Source organism: Hesperophylax consimilis, chromosome 5 (assembly GCF_061612785.1).
Source record: "Hesperophylax consimilis isolate HC1 chromosome 5, BYU_Hcon_1.0, whole genome shotgun sequence".
Lineage (NCBI taxonomy): Eukaryota > Metazoa > Arthropoda > Insecta > Trichoptera > Limnephilidae > Hesperophylax > Hesperophylax consimilis.
In genome coordinates, this window is record NC_142840.1 from 27,293,359 (window position 1) to 27,316,386 (window position 23,028).

General features: G+C 34.6%; 2 protein-coding genes across 3 annotated transcripts; one reads left to right on the forward strand and one right to left on the reverse strand.

Moving 5' to 3' along the window:
- Nucleotides 1-1,928: 1,928 nt before the first annotated feature.
- Nucleotides 1,929-12,945, forward strand: LOC149423724 (exosome complex component RRP45-like). 2 transcript variants are annotated; one of them, XM_089631776.1, is made up of 10 exons: nucleotides 1,929-1,971; nucleotides 3,771-3,914; nucleotides 4,246-4,340; nucleotides 4,446-4,668; nucleotides 6,223-6,443; nucleotides 7,567-7,797; nucleotides 10,065-10,255; nucleotides 12,218-12,433; nucleotides 12,635-12,756; nucleotides 12,844-12,945. In XM_089631776.1, the coding sequence occupies exons 2-9, from the start codon at nucleotides 3,849-3,851 to the stop codon at nucleotides 12,751-12,753; spliced, it is 1,362 nt and encodes a 453-aa protein (XP_089487902.1). In that variant the 5' UTR covers nucleotides 1,929-1,971; nucleotides 3,771-3,848; the 3' UTR covers nucleotides 12,754-12,756; nucleotides 12,844-12,945. The 2 variants fall into 2 exon arrangements, with proteins under 2 accessions (XP_089487902.1, XP_089487901.1); XM_089631775.1 differs by lacking the exon at nucleotides 12,844-12,945 and having other exon boundaries at nucleotides 12,635-12,807.
- Nucleotides 12,751-18,812, reverse strand: Sap30 (SIN3-associated polypeptide 30). Its single transcript, XM_089631777.1, has 3 exons — nucleotides 18,326-18,812; nucleotides 15,901-16,119; nucleotides 12,751-15,617 (listed from the first exon to the last, which is right to left on the reverse strand). The coding sequence occupies exons 1-3, from the start codon at nucleotides 18,518-18,520 to the stop codon at nucleotides 15,489-15,491; spliced, it is 543 nt and encodes a 180-aa protein (XP_089487903.1). The 5' UTR covers nucleotides 18,521-18,812; the 3' UTR covers nucleotides 12,751-15,488.
- Nucleotides 18,813-23,028: the final 4,216 nt, after the last annotated feature.

The following is a 23,028-nucleotide window of genomic DNA, read 5'->3' on the forward strand; positions in this document are numbered from 1 at the left end:
CTGCCGAAATACTATCATTTCCGTCGAAAATATTGCGTGTTAAAGTTGTTCGTGATAAAAATACAATATAAGCCAGTATAGTGTTAGCGAGTTACAAACATATATTCAACCTACCTACGTAAGTTCAAGTTTAAAGTGAATTAACAGTTTTTTAGGTTATTCGTTCGGTTTTTTGAACAATGCTTCATACTTGACATATGTCTTCCTCCACAACGAATAAATGTTATTTATTATATCGATAAACTTATTCATGTTATTGATTAGTGTTATCCTGTATTATCTTATTGTTTTGGTGAAATTAAAGATTTTTAAACATATATAACCATGAGTTCATGAGGCTGAAAAATGTCGGAATTTTTCGTCGTACTGTCGGAAAATCATGTTTTGGAAATTTTCTTCAGTGTTTTTGCAAATTTCTTGTCATTTTGGGTTTCTTCTTCTCAGATTAACAAGTTTCATCTTAAGGAAATGCACTGTAAAAGTTTATTTTCTTAGTCAGATGAACCTTGCCCTTGGAAAACATTTCGACATTTTTCTGCTTTAAGGACATTTTTATTTTTATAATAATTTTTTTGGGCTAGTGAATGAATAGAGTAGGCTTAGAGCAATTATGTTGTCTATGGTCGCATCTTTTTTTAAATGGCCTTGAGTTTCCTCTACCTTGTCTACTGCTCTGCTCCGCACGGTAGGTACTGCTTGTATATCTGTGGTTAAGTACTGTATAATTCTGTTGGATACAAAAAGCCCGAAGATATCGATCTAGAGAGTGGTATATTTATGTTCAGGGGCGTATAACTCCCGCATGACCTTGTAACCCTGATGGGAGGAGTTATTCAATACCCAAATTCTTATAGACAAAGCTGTTGTGGCTGAAAGCTCAGATCTCATTGGCTTAGAGCAAAAATTGTAGTTTGATCTCTCGCTCTCTACCATAGCGACTTGTGTAACAGAAAGAGAAGCTAAGCATGCTTTATGCTCCGATAAAAATTAACGGTAATTTCCAAGACGCCATTTCGTAAGTTGAAAAGTCAGTTGATGTTTTTACGTAAATATTTTGAATTTTCTTTCACCCATCTAAAAATAATGTTACGTGCTAGAATTCTTCAAGGTGATAGATTAATGCCGTGTTGTGTTAAAGTGTGTTATCCGGTCTATCTCCACCAATTGAAAGAAGGACCCGAACCCGTTGTAAAATACAGGTACTAACCTCTCGTTCTTTGATACAATGTTCCTGATTTCTGAATGTACTTCATTGGCTAATAATTTAATTAATTTTCCTTTTCAGACCTATCCGTATTCCGACGCGATACAATAGCTGTGGAAATTATATGAAACCCTTGCAGGAGAATTTGAATAACTTCTAGTGCTGTGGCAATAATAATGAACACTTAAATTTGTTGAATATGTATTTTGGGTATATATTCTTGTATTTTTGTGCAAGGTCAAATTAAATCCTATTAAGTTGTTGCAGTAAGACTGGGTTCGATTCCTAGTTGAGACCGTTACTTTTTATTTTTCTGTGTCTTGTTCTGTTTCATGTTTTGTTTAGATATATTAGTTTTATCTTCTACTTCAATGATAAATCAATGCTCAATACATCGGTTGTACTGACCCTGTTTTGTATTACTGTATATTGTCTTTTTGAAAATAAAAAGTATTTTTATGTGTGCATAGCTGAGGGTTTTTTTTATTTTCCTTTTCCTGCATTCCAATATTTTTATTTTTAAAATATAATTTTTGTGGGCTATTGAATGAACGATGTTCGCTGGGTGTAGTTATATTGTTTATGGTTACACTTTTTTTAAATGGCCTTGAGATTTATTTATGGTCCACGATTTATTTACCTGTCTGGACCAAACGACCGTTTTATCTGTGGTCGTCTGTGGTTAAGGGGGTGACAAAATGGCGCCATACAAAAAGCCCGAAGATATCGATCTAGAGGGTGGTTTATTTATGTTTCTATCTGTCCGGTGCTCTATCCCAGGGGCGTATAACTCCCGCATAACCTTGTAACCCTGATGGGAGGAGTTATTCCCAACCCAAATTCTTATAGACAAAGCTGTTGTGGCTGAAAGCTCAGATCTCATTGGCTTAGAGCAAAAATTGTAGTTTGATCTCTCGCTCTCTACCATAGCGACTTGTATAACAGAAAGAGAAGCTAATCATGGGTTATGCTCCGATAAAAATTAACGGTAATTTCCAAGACGCCATTTCGTAAGTTGAAAAGTCAGTTGAAGATTTTAGCGTAAATATTTTGAATTTTCTTTCACCCATCTAAAAATAATGTTACGTGCTAGAAGAAAGGTGATAAATTAATGCCGTGTTGTGTTATCCGGTCTATCTCCACCAATTGAAAGAAGGACCCGAACCCGTTAAATACAGGTACTAACCTCTCGTTCTTTGATACAATGTTCGTTCCTGATTCCTGAATGTACTTCATTGGCTAATAATTTAATTAATTTTCCTTTTCAGACGTATCCGTTTTCCGACGCAATACTATACCACGTATTAGGATGCTAAAACTGCTAAACAAAGCCACGATTACATCAAACAAGGTCATTTAAACCTCTCCAGAATTGCATCATGTAAGTACCTTATTCAGATATAACCAGCATTTTCAATAATGTTTGTTGACGACAAAGCTGTGGAAATTATATGAAACCCTTGCAGGAGAATTTGAATAACTTCTAGTGCTGTTGCAGTAATAATTAACACGTAAATTTGTTACTCTTTAACTAATATTTATAAGATGTAAGTCACCTACAGTACGCTTCAACAGTGTGGAATCCTCGTCATTTGAAGGAATATTCTGAAGGTATACACCTAATTTATATTGCAGTGAAACTCGCTCAAGAAGTTTTGTTTTCGCTCCCTACAAATTCTGCAGAAACTGCATAAAACGCGATTTTTTCCCATACCTACAAGAAAGTTCACAAGTTCAACAGTGAATTAATCCATCACCATTAATGTCCCCCTTTTCTTAAAATATTTTTAATTAATTTTAATCCATGAAATTTATTAAATATGTGTACAATACTAGAATAGAATCATTGGTCTCAAATTTTGTCTTTTTCTAGGTAAGACGAAGGGCATTTTGAGCTGCATTGGTCTGACGGCAGCCCTTTCTCCCAGGAAACAGAAAACGCACTTGCAGATTTTGGGGACCAGACGGCAGCTGCGATATGTATAGCATTTGTATATATATATATAACAGACTTCTGTATATATTTTTGTATTTTTGTGCAAGGTCAAATTAAATCCTATTAAGTTGTTGCAGTAAGACAGAAATCCTGGGTTCGATTCCTAGTTGAGACCGTTACTTTTTATTTTTCTGTGTCTTGTTCTGTTTCATTTTTTGTTTAGATAAATTATTATTATCTTCTACTTCAATAATAAATCAATGCTCAATACATCGGTTGTACTGACCCTGTTTTGTATTACTGTCCATTGTCTTTTTGAAAATAAAAAAATATTTTGATGTGTGCATAGCTGTGGGTTTTTTTTAATTTGCCTTTTCCTGCATTCCAATATTTTTATTTTTAAAATATTTTTTTTTTGGGCTAGTGAATGAACGATGTTAGTTGGGTGCAGTTATATTGTCTATGTATGCACTTTTTTTAAATGTCCTTGAGATTTCTTTATGGTCCACGATATATTTACCTGTCTGGACCAAACGACCGTTTTATCTGTGGTCGTCTGTGGTTAAGGGGGTGACAAAATGGCGCCATACAAAAAACCCGAAGATATCGATCTAGAGAGTGGTTTATTTATGCTCTATCCGCGTGCTTTTGTGATGTTTATGGGTTAACTTATAAAATAATTCGTTAAATTCAATGAATTAACTTAAAATGAAAGAAATTATCGTGTCTAATTGTGAGAAAAGTTTTATTTTGAATGCAATCACAGAAGGAACGGTAAATATAATGTTAAATCGTCAACCAACATAATACATTGGTACAAATTTGACAGCTGAAATGGCGGGTTTACAATGTTTTAAACTCTTTCGTAAACTTTCTTTAAAATATTCTCTGACCTGAGAACCATTGGTACTATTCATCATAATAAATTTGATCCCTTAACGATAAATTTGAGTTAGTAATCACAAGCTCACTTATATGCTTTGCTAATAAATAGACACACCAACAAAATACATTATTATTTAATTGTGCAGCAACAGGCCTGAAATATTCTTTATAAAAGCTTTTTGTGTATTTGTTCTGTAACAATACTTTTTGGTGTTCACAGCGATTAGACGGAAGAAATCTGGATGAATGGCGTACCTTAAAATTGTGTTTAGGATCAGAATGGGGAAGTTGCCACGCTTCGCTTGGAAACACAAAGTAATAAAGGATTTTTAAATAAACAATGTGCTCATATTACATACCTTGTGAATGTATTTAATCTTTTTTTTGGAATTTCCTTTTTATCTTTTATTTCATTTTCAGGGTTGTTTCGCATGTAACATGCAAAGTAGGCTTGCCAAAACAAACTCGTCCGAATGAAGGAATCCTCTTTGTCAATGTAGAACTTGGTACAATGGGTGCTCCTAATTTTGAGCCTAACAGACAGTCTGATTTAAGTGTATACCTTAATCGGCTGATAGAGAAGTGCATCATGGAGTCGCGGTGTATAGACCTGGAGTCTTTGTGCATCGTATCTGAAGAAAAGGTATGTTCTATTTTTATGAACTCTCTTTGGCGCTTTATCCACCCAATGTGAGTTCGTTGTCGCTGAAAATCAAACAAACAATGCATAATAAGCTATTTCGCAGCGCAAGTGTGGTGATTTTTCACAAAAACGGCTCTATAAGAATCATCCAAATATATTATCCTTTATAACTAAATATAACCTTATGATTAAAAAATACTTAGCTATGCTTATTACTTATTTTAACATAACTTTTCTATGCAGAATCTGAATGTTCGTTTTTAACATTCTAAAAATAAGTTAGGTGGGTAGGTTATAACACATTTGTAAAATTGTCTAACTAAATAGTGTAACAAAATATTCAATTGTGGAAACAAGCCTGAACTTTTGTTTATCTGATTGGTAAGCAGATTTTATTTTCGGTGACTGATTAGCTATATTACAATGGGAGTTGCCTGTGCACTGCCAGATTCATTTATTGACAAATTAATTGACATAATTTGGAAGGCGGGTTTTGGGTACCGCCGCCCCTGGAACCATTTATTAAATAACCAACACCTCTGCCATGGGTCGCCTCAAGTGGTACGCTACGTTTGGTGATTTAGTAGGGATGCCCAGGTTCATCGAGTGAGGTGTGTTCAGGATGCGTCTGTGCCAGATCGGGGCTGCGTGGTGTGCCAGATCGGGAGGGGCTGGTTTGGAGAATCTCTTTGACCTCTTCAACTGGTCTCTTGACCCATCGCCTTGCGCCATGCACTGATCCCTAGTTTCCTACCCAATCCTCATACCTTTTATCTTCCCAGAACTTCCTCCCCTTCCTTTCCTTAAAAAAGACCCTATACACAGCATCCCAAAAGATAACATAGGTCCTGAGGGAAATGACAAAAAAAAGAAAAGGAGACGGTCACAACCTCTCCCGCGCTCCATGGATTTAGTTTGTTCCCCTTTCCCTGATTGGCTGGTCCATCAATTTGAATATCTGGTAATACCTAAAATAAAATAAGATGGACATAAATAAGGGTTCCATGGGAGCGCGAAATGAAAAAAACTGCAAAATTTTTAATGAAATATTTCAACTACAAAAGATGCTTCATATGGGGCCTAAATAATACAGTTTGACTCCTATACCCTAGCACTAGTGAGTTGTAAAGTAGTCTTAGGATGGATTGTTTCACAGAATTTCAACAAAGTTAAAATTCAAGTACTGCGAAAATTCTACTTAAGTTCTATTATTATTTCATCGTAGGCCGGTTGTTTCACAGTACTTGGATAACAGAATTTAAGTAGGGCTTTCACAGAACTGAATTTTTGACTATTTTTTAACTTTGAAATTTTATGAATTGTACACATTCTGTGAAACGAAATGAACGAGAATTTTGAATGACCAAGTTTATTTCGTATGCTCTGCTACATAAGTCGTTTACTTGCTGGTGAAATATAATATTGGCTTCAAAGGAAGACCGCATATTTGCCGACACCGCTGTAATAAGGAATAAACCATGCGAATCTAAGAGATTATTTGTCAACTCCAAATGAATACCAAAAAGGAGATGTAAAGAACACAATAAATTATAGGTATGGACATTGAGGGTAGACATACACATATTAAATCACGCCGGAAGTCTGATTGAATGTGCGAGTATAGCCGCCCTGACCAGTTTGGCTCACTTTAAGAGGCCCGACTTTACAACCAATGGAGATGAGCTGACCATTCACACTTTCGCTGAGAAGGACCCCATCCCAATAACCCTGCATCATTATCCAGTATGCGTATCATTTGGCGTCTTCAGCAATGGGTAAGAAACTGTATAAATTACGATTTTTAATCATTAAAAAGACCGCCAGTCGTGCATTCATGATTATCGCATTCCCAATGTTATATTATATTTAGAAAAAAAAAACCATCTCATGAAAGTTTGTTTGGTTGATCATTCTTATTTACTTTTTTTTGTAAAATGTGATTCATTCTGGTGAACGTAGAGGATAGGTTTTGCCTTAGAAGAATGTCATCTTCTTCTTAAAGTTTCTCTCCAAACGCTTGTCCTATTTATGTAGATTATATTATTGTTATTATTAATTTCTTATAATTAAATTATAATATGTAAATGAAATCCTCAGCATGGGAGATCACAGTGAGGATATCATTATCTCTATATGTTACTAAGAAAAGAAGACAATAAATTATTATTAGTTGAGTTGAGTCACGTCAAGAATCAGAATAATAGAGGAGAATGCATGGATGAGTACAAATAAATACATATGCCAAGATCGAGTTGTGCAGTGTTATTTACTCCTGGTGAAGAATGGTATGATATTCCGTTATTCATCATCAACATCACTTATCCTAGTCGGGTCGTGGAACCATCACTTGGACATGGTGCCTCCTGGCGTCCCTGTCCTACTTCAGGTTTAGGGGTATCAGTCTCTACACACACAGCCTCCAGAGCTGCCTTTCTTTCTTTAACTTAGTCTGGGGAGGTCAACTGGACGTCTTCCCTTATGGACGTTGCTCTTCTCGAAATCCAAGTACTAAGGCCTTTTGTCCACAAGGTTACTCAAATATCTGATACTCATGTTGTGTACTCACGTCGCAAACAACTTGTCACACACACTTTGTACAAATTTCTACTGAAATCATGAGACCCTCATCGCCACCGATGATTGTTACCAGCGTTGATCACATGCATTGTGACCAAATGTCTCACTCGTGTGTCCGACTGGTTGTGGGAGACTAGCATCACCGACAGATTGACAAAATGTCGGTTACCTGTACCTGTGTACGAACCTCCGCACAGATGTATGGCGATAGTCACCAAGATACTTACGTAGCCTTGTGGAGAAAGGGACATGTCGAAGCCACCTCATCTATTTTTGCACTCTGATATTTTGTTAATGTATTGCATTATTCTATCATTCCAGAACAATGGTGTCTGATCCAAATTTAGTTGAAGAAACGGTTTGCAACAACACTGGCGCCATCCTAGTAATCGGCATGAACCCTTACAGGGAGGTCTGTCTGCTAGATCTAACCGGGGCTGCTGTCACCTCTGGACCCAATCTCATCTACAAGGCGACACAGAAAGCCACCGCCCGGGTGCAGTTTATTGTCAACGAAATTAAAGCAGTTCTAGCAGAAGATGAAAAGCTAAGGTGCATTCTAAAATACACAACAAGAATACATTATTTCATCGACGTCAAATTATTGTTGCATGTCATATCATTGCATAAGCCATTCAATAATAATAGGCAGTAAACATACATCGGTAAAATTAAAATAGGATTTTTTAATTGCATTACATTGTCCTACAATGAAAACAGTTTAACCGTGCATAAAGTTACCAACGATTCTGCATTGACCATCGACATTTTCAACATCGATTACACTCAGTTTTGCAACTACCTTTTGACGCAGGTCACAAAATGGTTAAACTGCCTCCATGGCTTTTTACACTTACAAGTACCTCAAATTTATAATTTTATCCTTAGTATATTGGTGCATAACCGTTTTATTGAGAACAGGAATAAGTAAATAAACAGATCAAAATCATTTAACCCTTTCTCTGCGGGAGACGCACGCCTGCGACGCACTGTACATGCCCTGTACGCGGGTGGCACATCTGTGCGACGCAAAGTTTCTTCGGCGTTATGGGTATGAAACATGCTTGAGCACGGTAAAACTTATACTCCTAAAAAATCTCACATCTTTACACTACTGACATCTTACGATATTTATCCATAATACGTATCCTAATCATCGATACAAAGATTTGAAGGGATCTTCCAACTCAGAGCGAAAAATGAATCAGTTTGAATTCTTCCCGCGTCTTTACACACGTTATTGCGCAGGCGCATTTTATAAGATTCTCAAACAGACGCTCGCCGTGTGGATTACATTGTTTTATCGAATTATTGTTTGCTTTTTCGTGGATATGAACTATTTTAATTACAGTGTACATTCATCTGATTTATCATATTTTAAAATAAGTTCAGTTACATACATTCATTCAAACTATTGAAGAAATATAAAATTTCGTCAGTGTTAGATTATTTTCAAATAAAGATACGTGGTTAAAACTTTTTTATAGTGAAAAATCAAGTGTAAAGTTGTACAAGTTTGACTTTTTATCAATTTTTGAAAGTATTTTTATTGCCAAAATACAAAATGTCGGGTCGTGGTCTTAATGACAAAGAAATATTTGGTGCTACTTTAGAAATAGATTCAGATTTTGAAATTAGTGACAGTGACGTCGATAATAATTGCGAAGCTGCTGAAATACATGAAAGCCATGATTCTGCCGTTATGCGTTGAGAACTGTTTCAAAATCACGATAAAAAAATATATTAAGTGATACATATTTACGGTGACATAATAACAGAAAAATTATTTCATTATTTTTGTAAATTCAAGTGTAGTTATTTTTTATTATATGAACCTTTTTAAGTGTGTCAATATTTCATGTATCCAGTCAAACGCGACATCGCACCCATAAATCAACCACTTACATCGCACCACAGTTGAAGAGCTCTACTCCGGAATGTTTATAATCATGTGTATCGTTATCCTTGAAATATTAACATGGCCGCCCGGGCATACCATATCAGTTACATTATGAATATATACTTCGAATTTTTATCAAGTCCCATTGATGTTCGGATTGTTTATTTATACTTGAAAAGATAATTCAAGACATAAGCGACGTATTTTTTAAAACAAATTTTAAAATCCATGCGTGATTATTGTTTAAAGTCATAAATTAGATTGATGATAAATAGCCACATGATAAATAGCCACATTTTCAAGAGTGATCGCCAACGTCGGGGGGACCTGATACGGCACATAAAGAAGAGAAGATAAATAGCCCCACGTGTGAACGAAGTGATACAAATTAATGACGCATAGAAAAGGTTAAAATTACATTAATGAAATTATAGGGACTTTACCATCCTCCCTGAGATCTGGAATAAATTAAACATAAGCATACAGATTCTTGAGCTATTAAATTTGTCACTTTTTTTTCCTAATTTATAATCTTTAATTTAAATAAAATAAGTAACTTTGTATACTCCACTATTTAATCAAAAAGGATCGACACATTTCAAATCCAATGGTTTCTTCATATAATCTTTAAATTTTGGACATTTTAGGTTTTACCAATCTTACAAATTAATCATTCACTCCACTTTTGAATCTTTAAAAGGTTTTACTAATCTTACAAATTGATCGTTCACTCCAATAATCTTTAAAAGGTTTTACTAATCTTACAAATTAATCATTCACCCCAATTACAATTTTAAAATTTTGAATCTTTGAAAGGTTTTACTAATCTTAAAAATGAATTGTTCACTCCAATGTATGCGTTTCATGGTTCATAGTTGCCGTTATTTAATTTTTTAAAATTATTTTGTACTGTTTTCAGGGCATTAGGTGCAACTATTGGTTTTGCGAATGCCATACCGAGGAATGAACTGATGACACTGTCGGTTGATAAGATTTTCTTGAGGCTAAACAAGTTTGATCTAAACATGCCTGAAAATATGGAAAGTCACAAAGAAGTTCAAAAGGGAGATGTTGAAATGAATTCTGATGGCGATTCAGATGATGTTGAAGGTTTGTAAAATAATTCTGTACATAATAAGAAATAAATAAATTAATAAAGTTACATACTTTGGCACTAGCTGCACCCCGCCACGCGTTGCTGTGGCTCAATCTGTCTGTGCAGATAGAGAAACAATAGCGCGTGTTGCTTTTACATCCAATGGTACTGTTTTTCAAAAAAAGGATGTTTTTACCTGCCACAGGTGACATCTATATAATATAGGTACATAAAAACACACGCGTATTCAAATGCAATGTTTTATCAAAATTTAAAAGCAATCGGTGAAGAAGTTTCGGAGATTTAAGATTTTGAACAAACGAACATCATTTTTATTTAATAGATAGATAGATAGCTGTAGCCAATGAAGTTGCAATATATATAGACGCACTGTAGAAATCTCAAAAAGCCAGCAAAGTCAAATGTGCTTTCGATTTTGTAGTATTAGTAATTAATAACTGTCACGCGTCATGTAAGGTCGTGTGCAATAAAATTAAATCAAGTAAATTGCATTAAAAAAGTGCCAAAATGCCCTTGTGTGTGATGAGAAAGTGTTTCAATTACTCGGCAAACACTAGTAAAAGTCATGGAATAACATTTCATCTGTATATACATGCTAATTACTTATTTTTTCGATTTGTTGGGACTCTTGGTGTTCAGGATTTATGATAATAATATTATCAATAATTTATTTTGTCTACGGGGAGAAGCCAACCGTGACCAATGAATAATAATAAAGCACAGTTACAATAAGAAGAAATGAAGGAAGACTTAATCTCGATGAGTGAGTAATGAAGGTTTGAACACGACTCTCCCGCGCTCAATGAATGAACATCTTTTGTATGTGAAGGTCATCTTGATTGTTCTCATAGATAAGGCAATCAGGACGGTTCCAACTCAGACAATGTGTAACCTGAGAATTGCTTTATCAGCTTTCGAAGGTTCGCGACGATGTCCCTAAGCTGTCTAGGATGATAGTGCTGAGTAATCAACAGAAAGTTGATGAAGTTTAAAGATTACGCCACTGCGTAACCTTTGTGAAGAGCAGTCTAGACATCAGTAGATGAGGTTGTTGTTGATGAAGTCAGCTGGTGGTAAAGTTTGTGAATCTTCCAGTATTCCTCCGGCTGGTGAAACTCGACACCGAGTGAGGCGGAAAAAAGTGAAGAAGATAACAGGATGGGCGGAAAAAAAACGTAGTGCTAACGGCTCTCGGGAGGGTGGGCTGGATATATCGGTGGCAGAATTCTTGCCTCCGTATCTCTTACTCTAACTTGGGCAATGGCCCTTAACCTAATTGGGCGGTAACATTGGCACCATAGTACTAACGCTCCAGCTGTGGCGATGGCCACTGCTAATATGGATAGCGGGGCCAGCTGGACGTGATTTCCCGAATTGATCACTAATTCTTCACGAGTACTCTGGTTTCCCATAGTGTTAGTAAACTGAGGTTGCTGGAATAATGGCTTGTCTTAAATAATGGTAACTGCCAAATTCGGTGACTGGGCGATTGCGCTGTCTGCATTTTTAATAATGAAATAAATTTGATGCGCAAATAAAATGGTTTCGCAATAGATATTAGCTAGAAAAAATATGCATTGTGCACGATTTTAATGTAATTATGCCAAACTGCTGATGGGGTATAGTGGTATTATTATTCCGGTGACCGGGTATGTCATCAAAATGACAATTCAATACACCTCCAAAAAGTGATATAAAGTCACGAAAAGTGATAAAACAAAAACTAGGTTACATAGGTAACTATTAAACCTAGTTTGTGTTTCATCACTTTTAATGACTATATCATCTATATTAGTATGTTTACACTGTATAGTTGTTTTGTAATTCCTTTTTTGTAAAAAAATATTTACTCTGTACGGTACTTGTACTGTAAATAAATAAATAATGACTGAAGTTTGAATGTACTACTATTTGTTAGTTTACCATTATTACCTTCTTAGTCATTAATTTTCCAGCAATGGCTGTAGTAACTGATAAGAACATGGCAGCGCTGATTCCCAAAGCCAAGAATGGATCTGCCCCTGCCAAGTCCTGGGCCCAGATGGCCAGTGATGATGAGAGTGCTGAAGAAGGAAATGATGATAAACCACCAGAGGAAGAAGACAAGCTGGAAGACGATGTACAAATAGTGAAAGTTCTTACCGCCGACGACAGAATTGTCGCAAAGATTCGTAAGTTTTACTTCAATCTTTTACATTTATTTCTCTAGTGCCTGTGAGACAATGATATCCCCAGTGTTAATCTTTCCCCTTCTACCTCACAACATACCCCAATTCGGTATGCCATAGTCCCAGTTGCTCTGGGTAGTTAGGACTCTTGTATATATTCACATTAAAAAAGTACCCATCAAGTAATTATAATTTTATTTTCAGATGTGAGCAGTGACAGTGAAGAGGAAGATGTTGTCATGTTGGAACAAGAGAAAATTAAAAACAGTACCACTCCATCAAAAAAAAAGTCTTCAAAAAAGAAAAACAAAACAAAAACATAAAATGTTTGTAATACTTTTATTATGGAAAACTAAAAATAAATTTTTAAATAGTTATTTATGTTTTTTATCTAATTTTAAATAAAACTGCAGGTAGTGTCCGCATTATATTATGCACAAACATCATTGAAGAATATTCCTTTATTTTGTATAAAGAACCATTGATCGATATAAAATGCTCAAAACAATGGCCTTCGTGGAACCAAAATGGATGCTACGCTAACCAGCTTGGTAAGTATCAATAATAGACTACTGCATTCACCGCTACAATATTTCTGTGTAAACATTTAATAAGTGCAAAAATTGTCATTGTGATTTTGGTCAATGTCATTTTATTAAGTTTTGTGTCCTTATTCGTTTTATATAACTTTATAGACAAATGGTTCACATACAAGTGAAGCTTCTATTTCATGATTTACAGGATAACTGAAATTTTATTTTTTACACTTATCAAATAACTTCAAATTAATTAAGCAACAGATTTATGGGGCTGGTATGAAGCTGTCGGTTGTATCATCATGTGAATGGAGGAAAACATAAATCAGTGGGGTCAAGTTGATTGATTGCTCATTAGCAGAAGGCTTATCAGTGTTAAAAAATATCAATGGACAAATACAAAATGGAGGTTATTAACATTATTTGAAAATTGATGTTGGATCATTGTAGAAATTACATAGTCTTACTTCATTATTGAGATCGAAAATATGAACCCAATGCAAACACATTCATAATAGTTTTGTAAATTTATGGTGTTGGAAATATATACAAAGGGAATATTTACATGTTTAAAATTTGTCATTGGGCATGCCATAAAGCAAGTTGTTAATAATGGCCTGGTAATTAATATTCGTGAGGTCAACATAAAGTCAGGGTCAGGTCAGAATAAGGTCTGTTTACATCCACCGGCACAGTGCGTGGCAGACACGGCACATACAAGTAAAATGGCGCTACATCAACAGCTGATTTGACACTGCGAGGGTGAAGTCCACGAAAATGTGATTTCAATTTGTGTGAGGAATATGTTTTAATTTTAATTTCAAAGGAATTGAAATCGCTATCTCGTCTGTGCCGTGTCTGACACGCACTGCGGCGTGCGGCGGTAGACGTGAATAGACATTGAATTACAATTTATAATATTATACATATATAAGACATGGTACAGTTATTTCAGAAAAGGTAAGACAATTAATTTTATTTCAATGTAAGCTGCCATCATTACTACATTTTTCGTCACTGATTTTTACAGATGATAAAACGGTGATTTCATTTGATCTTTGTGAAGGTCCTTTTACATATCATTTACTTATGTAGTTCATTCAAAGACAGCTTATTCAGTTAACCCCTCAGACGCTTAAATCAACAAAATTCACTCAATTGTATTTTCCGTTTTCAGGAACGATTTTTTCTTCAAATGCATTCAAAGGGTTAAAGATTGTTTGATAAACAAATTTGTATCTATTCTATGAGATTTTCTTAGCCTTGATCAGTTAATATAATATGTACATTTATTTTAAACAAACACAAAAAACTGATTGAATTGAAAAAAATTAATGCTTTGGCTTTGTACAAGTTAATGATGATGACAGATTAACAATATGTAGAAAATAAACATACAATTTTCAGGGTTCTGAAAACAATGTAGATCAAGATAAGATTTGCAAAATTTTACATTAGCACTTTATAAGCAACAAGATATAAGGTACCATAATTTACAAAAGAAAGCTGATTGTCCAAAAAAATGAATAGATTAATATCCTTTTATGTAACAAAAATACAGTACAACTTTGATAAGTTTAATTATTTGTCAAAACATTTACATATTATTTATGTACAAAGTAATAATGGAGAGTTAACATGCTGTAGCTGGTCATGTCATTTATTATTGCATGTACATAAGTTGTTTGCATATTATAATCTACATTTTCACAATGTGTATATGTCATTATGCTTTCCAAATTATTAGCACTCTGGAGATTGTCATTATTACTGTCAATACTTTATTCAGTCGCGACAAATGAGCTAGACAAGTGCGAACAAATTCTAACAATAGTTGTGCACTAATGAAAATGTCCGTATTATATTATTAATAGTCACAAATGATTCCATACACTTTAGTTTTCCCTTTTGACAGCATATTATTTATTCGCTAGTCGGGAATGTGTATGGTGCATTGTTTGGACGGTCTGGACGAATTATTGACATTGATGAAAATATTGACAGTTGACATTGTCCCAGGGGCATTTTAATATTACAGAATCAGGTTATATGTATTTGAAACAGTTTTGAATTTAAGATTCAGTTTGATTGAGATCAATCGAACTTGTATTGTTTATCCGTCCACATGAAATCATTAAGTATATAGCAAATTATCATGCAGTCTCGTAGTTAATGCAATAGCCCTGTGGAAATTTGTCATATAAATATGTCACCTGTAATAATATGTATGTAATTCACATACAGATACTGCAATGTTGATACTGCAACTATATTTCTAATTATTGCTCCATTGATAAGATAGATTAACATCTTGTTTTGGTCACTAGAATCTTACTAACATACATATTTTTCATAATATACAAAATAATGATTTCCAAGCTATTCTATAATACAATGAGAAGAGATGTGTTGATATTATTAAAATCAATAATAATTAAAGGAGGAATTTATACAACATAACAATATTGAGTAACCTAATATCATGGGATATAATAAATATTTCATAGTTTATCGGGGACTTATCAAATTGCGTCAGAGCTTAATCCATTTTTCTGGTCCAGCTTGTTTCCATTTGTTTTAACCATGTAGATAAAATACGTAACAATTTCTTTCTCATTGACTGGAATTGACTTGAAATGCTTCTGTATTGTCTGAAAAAATAATGGCACATTATCAGTAAAGTTAACATAATGTTTATGTAACAAGAAAATCAGTTCATTGCTTTGATTGATTGCCATCCAGATGAGAGTTATTCACTATTATTGTTTGCAATCTCCAAATTGTCAACATTGTATCCACGTTGAGCTATGAAATAAGTATTTAACTGTCAAAAAATAAAATGCATTGATAAAACACTCATTTAATAATAAAATTATTAAATGAGTGTTTATAAAAAGTAAATCTTTCAGTCGAGTAAAATTCAATTGTACTTACATCAGCAAGCTGGGCCTTGTTCAAGCCAGGTCTCGTTGAGACCTTGAAGTGGCGTTTGTACCTCCGCAACGTGTTGACCTGCAGCTGGTAGAGGTCCACCTCAGGCACCTCCGTGTCTGTCTCGTTGCTGTCGTCTTCGGATTCTTTTCTCCGCCGTTGCTTGGTCCTGGCGCACTGGATCATCGCTTTGTGGTGGTCGCAGATGTATATGTGTCGAGCCTGCAAATACATTTAAATTAGTACTTATTAATCTAACTAACTAATCATCACTCCCTTTCTTCGCACGGGTAGAGAGATAGGATAGACTGCAATACAACTGTCTAGGCATACACTTCTTGCTTCAAATTCAAACTTCATCTAATACATTCATAATAAAGATAATAAGGAACTTGAGTGAAAAATATTATGGCTTAAAATATGTATATCCATATAGATATAGATCAACAAAAGCTGATGCTGAATATATAAATTTTATTAATAGTCATTTAAAAACTATTAAAACCGTAAGAGACGAAAATGCCCTGTGATTGGTCGGCGGTTTCTGGCAGAACTTACAACTCTACCTCACGGCTCGGTCGGCTGAGTGCATTAGATTGCTGACAATTTTGTGCAAAGTTGCGCTGTGTAGACATGCATGTGGGTTACCACTGCAGTATACAAATTATGTCAATAGAATTCATGGTTTTTTGAAAATCTTGTTAAATACTTAAATTGGGATTTGTTGATTTCATACTGACACGAGTGAGATTGACCTTACTGTTAACTGACAAAACCGAGGTACGTATGACCTCACGTCACCCTTTCAGATTTCGATTGTTTTGGCGGACTTTGAAAAATGCAAACTTTGAAAATTATTTTAACTATGAAATCAACATTTGTAAAAAAAAATGCTGTTATTTATGTTGGAAGGTGAAGTATAATATAAAAATTGACTGGAATTCCTTATTATGCGCATTATTTTTTTTTACACTAACTCCATACAGGAGGCTCTGAGGAAAATAATTTTCCTCGGAGTCTATGTCATCTTGAGGTTGTTGTGCGGAGGGTTTTTTGAGGAGAGGAAGGAGTGAACATGGGTCTTGAGAGACTTGAACCATGTGGTACGAGGTGGAAACTGGCAAATCGTTTCACAGCTGAGCTGTTGAATTAAAAAATGAGTTGTAGAAATAACCCTCTTGTTCTCATGTGACAAATGTCATATAAAACCGTGGACTATGATCAATGACGCTAGTTCTTCGGAGCATCTTTCGTTGAAATACCTGTTGAATAAGGGCAGCATTCCCACCTGATGCCTGTGTTAAGGGAATCTATCAACTGTACAGCCCGTTTCTGCAAGAGTCGAGGGCTTTTTTCAAGTATTTGGGGCTCCAGACGCTCTTGCGATTATTGCAGGGTCAACAGGTGTGTACTATTAAAGTATCTGCGGGCCCTGTACAATATGCCCACCTTCTTAGAGGCTAACTTGACTCTGGCTTCACTGGATTCAGGTGGCTCGAAGAGAAACTAAAGATGTCGTGATTTTTGATATTCAGCTGTCAATATTTTCAGTTGGGTTTCTTTGGTTTTTTTTTCCTACTACAGTTTTGACAACATCCAGGAATTTATTTTGCACTGGTATCCCCAATATCCACGATAGCGACACAACCGACTGCAAAGTTAACAGTGTCAAGCTGTACATAACTTTTTTATGTAGTTCAGAAACTTATAGCTATCTTGGAACTGGGGTTGTAAAGGCATATTGTTGGTAGCTCCATTATTTCTCATAAATGACACACGTAATCGAAAGAGAGGACGATCCGAATTACAGGACAGCATGTTGAACTGCCAAACGAATTACTATTATTCCGATGGCCACCCAATAAAGGGAATAATAATAATTCGGCGGGCGGTTTTGCTCACTCACCATCCGATTTGCAAAACCTTAGCATGCTGTCCTGCAATTTATCGGATTGTGAGTAGAGGCTATCACTCTGGACGTAATGTATATAGATATTTTATGAATGTATGCTTTATGGAAGTACGTAATATTTGGGATTGCTTGGAAATTATTGTTGCATGTTGCTAAACCCGCTATCGAGGTAGATACAACAAAAATACAAACAGATAAAGGTATTCACACATAAAAATAGATAAACTTACTTTGTTTATCAAAAAAACATTTTCTAAGGGACTAAAGGATTTGGCCACATGTTTTGAGGAATGTTTGCACAGAGATATCATCACCTAAAATGAAGTTTTCAAAGACTTTTCTAAAGTTGAATGATAATTATTAAGCACACGAAATGGATTGCGACAGATTTTGAAAGATTTTCCGAATTTTGAAGTGCATTTGCGTCAAGGGGATATTTTACGCCACAATGCAAGCAATATTATGTTTTAGAGGTTATTTTGGATTAACGATATATTCATGAATAATATGGCTTACCACAGTATCAATGCTGAGTTTCAATCTCCTTTGGGTAACAGTCTTCTGTATTCTCTTACTATAGGAAGCATTCCCTGCGGGACGTCGGCACCTTTCTCCATCGTCCACCAAGCAGCATATTTGATCCGAAGGTCCTCTGGAGTCTTCCTCGCCAGTGCTAAACCCGTTGTTCATTTGATGCTCGCGTTGAATCATTAAATGGCTGTGTTTGGCCCTATGCTGGCCCAAATGATAGAGTTCCGAGTATATTCAAAGTTTCCACGAAGTCAGCCAGCATGAAACTAAAGTAGTCAATATTTGCAACTTCAAACACAGTCTCAAATAATCACTTATGAACCTTGTCTTTCATGAATTGACAAACGAAATTCAGACTCGACTCGTTCAATAATTATACACCAAAAAATAGCGTAAATAACATCGCAAGTTTGACATAACGCGGACAACACAATAGCGAAAGCGAACGAACTGTCCAAGATAAAAAGTTAACTCGCTTTTAATTGGTTGATTTTCAACAGGCTACTGAAGCCACGCCCAGTCCAAGATATTTTCCATTTAAATTTGAAATAACAATAAATTGATTGCGCTAAATTATACCTTTAGGCATCAGGAAGCATAAAAACTTCAACACATTAAAGGTATTTACAAAATATATGAACTTATTTCTAATATAAAATCAAGAAAGAAACGTCAATGTTGACAAACGTTTCATTTGTCACATGAAACAAAACAAAGAAGCTAGAAATGCTTAATGCTTATTGGTAGACAGAAGGCGGTATTTATAAATTCCACCAATGATAACGCGCGCTTTCCTGAAGCAAATCGTTCTCCGTATCACTTCGCAAGTGGCGTGGGGCTGTATAGAAATTGTATCAAAGCTGGGAATATAATATAGGAAGCCCAGGTAAGACTGCTTTATTTTGTATCGTCACATTAATGTCAGATTTTTTCTGCCAGTTTTTCGTCATCTTTTTGAAACCAGAAAACCATCGACACCTCGGTGCAAAGCGAAAAATCCCTTTTTTCGCGTAATTTTTGTGTTTCGTCTTTATCATTAGGCAAATGGCTGCCGAAGTGACATTTCTATATGCGCGGTGAGTTTATACCTATGAGGAAACGTCACTTTTACATAAGAATTACTCTTTATTATCTAATTAGTCGTTTTACTAGCGCTTTTTGGACAAATCTTACATATCTGGTGGATTATTACGTTTATTTTTGGTGAAATGACATTAATTTATTTTGATTTCTGATAAAATTTTGTGAAACTGCATTTCCCTGCACTACGTAGTACTTATGTCGTAACGTCATTGCCTTGTTTACAAATAGCACGTTCCATCTTCGGATAATACATATCTATATGTGTTGTGAATTTGGTCTAGTAGACATAAGACCCGCATAATAAAGAAGACAAATAGATTTATGCATCTACTAATGCTTTTTGAAGACCTTGACATGTTGTAATACGAGTTATCAATGAACGACACATCATTTATCTCCGTAACACTATTGGAGTTTCTTCTAAAAGTATTTCACGTGCATGCCATAATGTAGGTATTTCCATTGAAAAAGAATCTTTATTCAAAACTCTCATAATTTTATAGAGGGACACATTTGCAGTGTTTACAATAATATAATCGATAATTATATTTTCAAAATAATAATTAGACACTGATTATTATCGCTACCCATAGGAACTAGGTAGGTACTTACATAGATATACCACTCATGGTACTTCGTTAAAATATGGACATACTATTTTTAAACATTGAACATTATTTTTGCCGCCACGAAAATTTGGCGGGAAGAGCATTTAATGATATTTAATTTTCTCATTGGATTCTAGTTGAAATCGTATGACTTCCCAAAGCCAACGTTCTTTGTTCTCCGTCTCCGCTTCGAGGTTTGGTGTTCGGTCGATATAACAGATAAAGAGTACGTGTAGTGAATGCGTTGCGCTTGCTCTATGCGTTTTCACAATCGACGCGCGATATTTCAAAATATATATTTCAGATATTTGAAAAGAATGACAAGAAATACAACAAAATACATACCAGGTTTTTGTGATAATAATTAACCACAATTTCTTAAAAAAGCTTCTAGGCTTTTCGTTATTGAAAAATGACACTTTCACTCTCCCCATTTTCTAGAAAATTATGCAGTGTATTTATGTTTTATGGGTGACATTTTTTTCAAATTTAGATAAGTTAAGCGCAATATTATGGCGTGCAGTACACGTAGGTACATGTCGTTTGGTACTATTGTAAAAAAACATATTCCAATATTACCATGAATAGTTAGTCAGTCTTGTGAAATTTCACGCCATACCACAATAAATTAATAGCAATCAGCTTGTGTCAGCAACTATCAATGTCGCATGTCGGTTGGACTTGGTCTAAACTTAATAATAAGAGATTATCCATGGCCGACAAGAATCATACTGCGGAAATACCTTTAATTTTATATTTTTGAAAACTAATGAGTTGGAAGTAGGTAAATGTTTTTTTTTATGCGAAACAATTAATGTTGTGTCTTTATGTTATTTCTAACTAGATAAGGTTTTTATTTAAAAAAAGCATGAAAGTTGAGTAGGTCTACCTTTCCTTGAATATGTGTGAGCTGTTCGTAAGCGCATTTCGTACAAGGTTTCATAGAACATTCCTCATTAAACGTTTTTATTCAAGATTAATGCGACTAATTACTCAAATTAGTCTACAGTGCAAAATAATTTCATGACTTAATCACACTTGGGTCGTACATAGTACCTACATACTTGTTTTTTATGGCTTTACAAAACAACATTGCTAAAGTTTTTACCCATTTGTCTGAAAAGATTATGCTTTCAATATCTTTGGTATTTTTTTTTCAAATAATGTTTTAATTGCTGAAAGAGTAATATCGAGACAGTTTAATAGACTTTTTTGAAAATTTACTGCTAATGAAAACGAAATACAGTGCGTTTTCACAATTATAGAAAACAATTCTTGAAAATCTTGGATATTCCCCGCAATTTGGGGAATTCTACACGAATGGCAACCTTCCAACCGTGATGTGGATGTTGTAGACCATATATATATGTATATATATATACATATATTTCTCAGGTAGACTGGTTGTGACGAATCATCAGTTCAGTTGCACCAACCAAACGGTTTACTGATATGGTGTTTAATTCGTTTTTCATTGACGATTTATAAATTTTACGTATAATATCGAAGTATCGAAGCAAGGAGTATGTTCCAAGACAGAGCTGTTTAGCGGTTCATCCTCTCAGCCTACCCCTGCGGAGAAACTGCGTGATGGTTAATAGTTAGTTATTTAGTTTTCCCATAAAGTAGTAAATTTAATTCAGCAGCTTTTATCTAACTCTATTGATCCAAAGGATGTAGGATCTACTCATATATTATTACCTTGAGGTGTTTTTGCACAAAAACGGCGCTATACAAGTCATCCAAGTATTGAATTCCGTAAGTCTAAACTTAAACTTTAGGGTTATTATTTTTTTTTTAACTTCCGATTTAGTTGTCCGGGTTAAATCTTCCCCAAAGGAAAAACTTAACCCTTCCACTCACTTTTCCACAAATGATCATCTAGTCAATCAACATTATGTAAGTGCATTATATAAGCAAAATAAATACAAAACAATACAAGAACAACACGTCGATTCACCAGAGATCAAATGGGAAAAAAAAATTCACCGACTCCAGATATTTTCATATCAGAGGGTTCGGCTCGGTAGTACTTCTAACAGGGCCTATAAATCCTACTGATCCCTCAACATAAATATTTAAAAAATCTTTCGTTATCCTACATGTATTCAAAATGACCGACTTTTGCATCTTTATATATAAATTTTTTGATAGATCTAATACGCCTAAATTTTTAATGAGAGAGCTAGGTATAATGCCAGTAGCCGAAATAACGAATGGTAATATTTTTATAGTCTGAGAATGCCAAATTCTTTTTTATTTCGTTTCCTAAATCTGTGTATTTTCTAATTTTTTCATTAACAGATTTTTTAATGTTACAGGAATTTGGAATAGCGACATCAATGATATAAGTTATTTTTTTAATTTTGTCATGTAAAACTATATCGGGTCTATTATGACTAATCGTTCGGTCTGTTAGTATAGTTTTATCATAATATATTTTATAAAATTCGTTTTCTAAAAATGAATTTGGTTCGTATTCATAGTATGGTACTATATTACGGCAGTCAATCAAGTTATGTTTAATTACCAAATTTTGGTGAATTATTTTTAAAACTTGATTGTGCCTAAATGTATACTCGGACGGTGCTAATATAGAACATCCAGATATAATATGTTCTATAGTTTCCGGAAAAGCCAAACATTTTCTACACAAATCATCAATTTGATTTGTATCTTTGATTATATGCTTTCGATAATTTTTAGTATTAATGACTCTATCCTGAATGGCAAGCATAAATCCTTCTATTTCATTTAATAATAACACTTAGGAAAATTCCTACAGAAAATCATTCAGCTATGATTGGGTGTACCCAAAATTTTCTTTTCACTTTTTTTCCTTCTGTTTAATAAGTACCACATGACAACAAGAGCTTCATCGTCGTCCATTGCGCACCATTACTGAAGAATGAGCAAATAACGTGTTTTGGTTGAATCGACAATTATTTTTTTTCGTAGAGTATGGTCCGTTTTTAAAACGGATCCGTTTTTAAAACG

What these genes read in the sequence shown, in the direction of transcription:
- LOC149423724 (XM_089631776.1), top strand. Translation starts at nt 3,849, where the DNA reads ATGAAAGAAATTATCGTGTCTAATTGTGAGAAAAGTTTTATTTTGAAT. An exon ending in GCTTCGCTTGGAAACACAAA is followed by an intron (nt 4,341 to 4,445) that starts GTAATAAAGGAT and finishes TTTCATTTTCAG; the next exon opens with GGTTGTTTCGCATGTAACAT. An exon ending in GCAGAAGATGAAAAGCTAAG is followed by an intron (nt 7,798 to 10,064) that starts GTGCATTCTAAA and finishes TACTGTTTTCAG; the next exon opens with GGCATTAGGTGCAACTATTG.
- Sap30 (XM_089631777.1), bottom strand. Translation starts at nt 18,520, where the DNA reads ATGATTCAACGCGAGCATCAAATGAACAACGGGTTTAGCACTGGCGAG. An exon ending in AACTCAGCATTGATACTGTG is followed by an intron (nt 16,120 to 18,325) that starts GTAAGCCATATT and finishes ATGTATTTGCAG; the next exon opens with GCTCGACACATATACATCTG. An exon ending in ACAAGGCCCAGCTTGCTGAT is followed by an intron (nt 15,618 to 15,900) that starts GTAAGTACAATT and finishes TTATTTTTTCAG; the next exon opens with ACAATACAGAAGCATTTCAA.